At 39.3% G+C, this 4,944-nt stretch overlaps 1 protein-coding gene across 1 annotated transcript; it reads right to left on the bottom strand.

Annotated features, from left to right (window-relative positions):
• Positions 1–1,565: 1,565 nt before the first annotated feature.
• On the bottom strand, positions 1,566–2,041 carry LACBIDRAFT_312752 (uncharacterized protein; the record flags this gene model as incomplete). The annotated part of the gene is made up of 5 exons (XM_001888316.1): positions 1,566–1,663; positions 1,726–1,749; positions 1,802–1,819; positions 1,882–1,902; positions 1,954–2,041. The coding sequence occupies 5 exons, from the start codon at positions 2,039–2,041 to the stop codon at positions 1,566–1,568; spliced, it is 249 nt and encodes an 82-aa protein (XP_001888351.1).
• Between the last annotated feature and the right edge of the window lie 2,903 nt (positions 2,042–4,944).

The raw sequence follows: 4,944 nt of genomic DNA, 5'->3' as shown, positions 1-4,944 counted from the left end.
CTCTTTCAATTGTATAATCTCTTCAATGAGTTTATCTGCCAGATTCTTGGATTGACGGGGCATTGGCTTAGTCTGTGCAACCAGTTGAGCAGCCCATTCCTCTCTTAGAATATCTTCAGTGATATCTAACTCTGCCAGCTCATCTAAAACACCAAGAGCTTCTGACTTGTGTGTTTTCATGGAAACCCATTTACCTCTGAGCCAATCTCCAAGATTCAATAGTGACTTCTTATCTAGATGCTTCACTTGAGTATCCAAGGTATAGAGATGGTTATAGTATCCAGTAACTCTCAGTGATGGGATGAGCAGTTTAATTGAGCTCCAAAAGTGCTCACAGCCCTCACCATCTGTAAGTCCAAAGCCTATACATTTTCTTGGGTGATAAATGAGCTGGCAAGCCCATTGATGGCCATAAGCATGAAACACTGATATAGCCCAGATGAGTCTATCATGGAAGTCTTTCAGAAAGCCCCATTTAATACAACTACGATGAAGCTGACAGCCAATATCATAGAGCACACCCACTCTAGCAGTCGAGGGTAAATGGTTGAACAAACGTTCTAAAAGAACCAGAGCATAGTGCTGCTTCTCTCCTGCAGAAGTCATGTTTACCAGCCATAAGACATGATCATGTCGACAGAGAAGAGCCATAAGTCCAGTATCAGAAAAGAACTGAGTGCTAGCTTTTACTCGTTTTTCATCTGCAGCAGTAAAAGAGTCTCCACACATGTTCAGCACAGAGTTTGGAACTTTGAGTCCAGGCTCACACAAATCAGGATTTTCATCCTTCTGAGGCTGTAAAGGAGTATCTTGTGATTTTTACCTTTTGAACCAGACTTGGGCTCTGGGCGGATTTCATTGACTATATCCTCCATTGCCTTGACATCTTCTGAAGAGACGAATGCTGTATCCGGGTGCTTACGAGGGGCAGGTGGCTCTTTACCCTGAGCCTTGCGCGACTTTTGCTTGAAACAAGCATCCAAGCATACAATGAAATCAACCCTTACAAAAAAAGTTGAGATCACAATAATAGTGTTGCCAACAAACTCCACATACAAATCATCAGGCTTTGACCAATCTTTTCCACCAAAGCACAAAGGACACCGTCCTCTCAGATAATCACTTGGTCTTTCCAAGTTTGGTGCAGCAGTGTGTATATCCTCATCTAAACATTTGCTCCAGTATGTACCTTTCACTGGACAAAAAACCACATACCGATGTCAATATTATCTTCTAAAAAAATGTGAAAACAGTTAGATATAAAACTTTTTCTGAGCCAAAAATGAGGGAAAAAAAACCTTGATAAATATTATCTGTGTTACACAAAAAAAGAATTAGCATAAGAAGTTTTCACTTAAAAGAAAATAAATACTATGCCCTATCAGTACTTCGGCAGACCCTCTCAGTCGGCACTTTCCTGATCTCGAACTTTCCACAAAATTTCTTGCCACAAAATTTGAGACAGGGCCTCCTGCGTATAATCCAACCTATCTCCGCTTTTTTTCGTCTAAAAAAACGAAGAATTGGCGAAGTTCTGTTTTTTGGCCAGTCACGATCTGTCACGTTCATCCGCCAAAAAATGTGACATTTGTGACCGCCGACTGAGAGGGTCTGCCGAAGTACTGATATAGCATAGTACCATCAGCCATTTCAATGTTTTCATCTGCAAAAAAAAGTTTTATTGTCAGCAGAAAGATTTCTTATATCAAGAGCAAAAACAGAAACCTTGTTCCATTCCAACATTTTTATCTTTTCAAAAAAAGTTAGAATTACACAAATCTTTCTGATTAAAGAAAAAAACCTTGGTCCATTTCTTCATCTGTGAAAAAATGTTTGAGTTGCAGCAGAAATATATTTTGACTGAGCCAGAAAAAGAAATACCTTGCTCAATCTCATAGTCTTCTGTTTGAAAAGTTTTTAGTTCCAAGAAACATTGTCGTAAGCAAGAAATACCTGAAACTTTGATTGAACTTCTCATGTCATCCAGATAATTGTTGACAAGAAGGTTCTTCTTATCAATCAAAGTAGCATACCACTGCATAGCACTTCCAAAACGACGACACAAACTATTCTAAAGTAAAAGAACTTTTCAGCAAGGAAAAACATTGACAGAAAACAAATAAAACATACCCAAGTTGTTAACTTGTATCTTCTGTTTCGAAGAAAGGTCTCCAAGGTTTCACTTCAGTCACCCACCTTGACCAAGCTATTAGCCTTGTAAAATGTAAGAATGTATCCAGGCTAATAGGTTGTGTGACCATTTATTTTTTTGCCTTTGGGAGAAAATATAATATTGGATTGGGTAGAATATGTTTGACCTTTAATATTATGACCAGAAATGTTTGGGTACATAAATTGTGTTCAAAAATATCCTAGTCAAGTGAAAGTGGTCAGAAATGTTTGAAGGGTGTCAGACTGGTAAGAAATGTTTGAAGTGTGTCAGACTGGTAAGAAATTTTTGAGCTAAGTCAAACTGGCCAGAAATGTTTGAGGTGTGCCAGAGTGGCTAGAAATGTTTCAGTGGTGTGACATCGCTCAGATATGTTCTAAGCATGTCACACTGCTGAAAAATCTTTTAGCCTTGTCACATGGCTCAAACATATCTGACCAGTGTCACAGGGTATCTGGGGTCCCAGTTTCAAGAAAAAAACTTGGTTTTTCTGGTGCAGTTTTCTCAATATTTTGTACATTGGTTTTTTTCCCCTCAAAACTCATCTGAGTTTGTTCTCACCAATACCCTGCTTCTATCTGCCATGTTCACCAATCTCAGATTGTCTTCACCAACACCCCACTTCTAAGGTAGACGACTTTCATAATCGTCAAACGTCATGTGACCAATGTGACAGCTGCTAAAAAGGGTAATGTTTCACAAAATTCGACTGTATATATAATTCTAGGGGTCCTATTGTACCATAAGAACCTAGCTTTTGTAGATAAATATCCTGGACACATGAATCAGTAAAAAAATTGGAACAAAGTTCAGTTTTGGTAAAGGAGATAGAAAAATACAGTCACCATTAGTATACAACTAATTAAGCCCCCTTGCTGTCATGTCGTGTCTCCAAAAGCATTTTTATCTACCTCATACTCGCAGTTAGGTCCTGAAGATTCATGGATGCATATGAAAGAGGCTTAGAGGCTTGAATGGTCAGTAGGCGGCATGGTGCAGCAGTGGCGCCTGAGTGTGGCGTAAATACAAGGGGCATTGTTCTCCCAGATAAGATATCATGAGGGAACTGGGAAAGAAGGGAATTGTTCAAACCCATGTCACACAACATTTAGCATACTTATCTCATTATCTGATCCAGCACTGTTAATAGTCTGTTATATTAAGTGTCAATTTTGAAAATGCATAGGCTCAGTCAGTTTTTCTCCAAGTTGCTCAATTTTTTGCAGAGGCATTGACATTAAGTAGATCTATGGAAACTAGGTCCGTACTGCATTCAAAATCGAGTAGGAAGAGCTCAAATTATTTCTCAGTTGTTTTATTACCTGATTTGATCAAGATGTAACAGTAAAGTAATGGCATGTGACGTTTGACAATTATGAAAGTCGTCTACCTTATCAGTCATGTTCACCACTCTAAGGTTGTCTTCACCAACACCCCACTTCTATCTGTCATGTTCACCACTCTAAGGTTGTTTTCACCAACACCCCACTTCTATCTGTCATGTTCACCACTCAAAACTCATCTAATCCCCAAAACCCCTGCTCAGTGTCTCTCTCACCATCTTTCTCTCTTGCATTGGGCCTTGTCATATGATTCCATTTTTTGACCACCGTCTCCTCCACCTCTGCCTCTACTTCAGCTCCCAGATCTCCAAGTGCATCTTACCATCCCCCCCAGTCAAACCCCCACATGTCTTAACTTGTAGACCAAATCTGAAAGATATTATGAAGATTTCTTAGCCAGGCAAACATGTGGAGTGAGTGAGAGATACTTCACAAATTTAAATATTTCTTTGCAACTCAAACATTTCTTAACCTGTTAAAAATATCCAAAAGATAGCATAAAGATTTCCTAGCCTGGCAAACATATCTGCACTTGATGAGAGATATCTGACAAATATTTCTCTAGAACTCAGACATGTAGAAAATATCCAAAAGATATCATAAAGATTTTCTTAGCCAGGCAAACATATTTGATCTTGATGAGAGATATCTGACAAATATTTCTTAGCCAGGCAAACATATTTGAACTTAATGAGAGAAATCTCACAGATATCTCTTTGGAACTGAAACACTCTTGACTTGGAGAAAATATCCTGAATCAGATAAACATCTTTAAGAAACTTTCTTTAGCCAGCCAAACCTTTCTGACTTGATCAGAAATGTTTCCCAAGATATATTGGGTAGCCAAACATTTCTTAACCTGACAGAAGTCTTTCTCCTTTTATAAAGATTTCCTAGCCCAACAAACATTTCTAAACCTCATAAGAAATATTTCACAAAGATTTCTTGGGAGTCCAAACATTTCTAGGAAATTTTCTTGACCAGTCAAAGATTTTTCAACCTTGGGCAGAAATAACTTACAAAGATTTCTTTCCTGAAGGCATATATTTTCCAAATATATCCTGAAACAAGATCTTGGTAGATTTATCTGCAGAATTCTGGATTTCATTCAATACAACTATATAAATTTACATTACTACATTAAATATTATATGTGAAGGGGAGAGGGAGTGGAGGAGTGGTAGGTAGTGAGTAAGAGGGGTGAGGGTGGTGGGCAATGAGGGAGAGGGGAAAGGGGTGGTGAGCACTGAAGAGGAAGAGGGGGAAGGAGGTGGGTGGTAGGCAATGAGAGAGGGGGAAGGGGGTTGGTAGGCAATGATGGGGGGGGGTTGGTAGGCAATGAGTGAGAGGGGTGGTGGAACAGTTAATGAGAGGGAGTGAGGGTGGAGTATTGAGCCTCGATCCCGGGTGTGGGTGGGTGGGGGGGTCATA

The sequence above is a fragment of the Laccaria bicolor genome, genomic scaffold (genome assembly GCF_000143565.1).
Source record: "Laccaria bicolor S238N-H82 LACBIscaffold_54 genomic scaffold, whole genome shotgun sequence".
Lineage (NCBI taxonomy): Eukaryota > Fungi > Basidiomycota > Agaricomycetes > Agaricales > Hydnangiaceae > Laccaria > Laccaria bicolor.
This window is presented reverse-complemented; position numbering and strand designations above follow the sequence as displayed.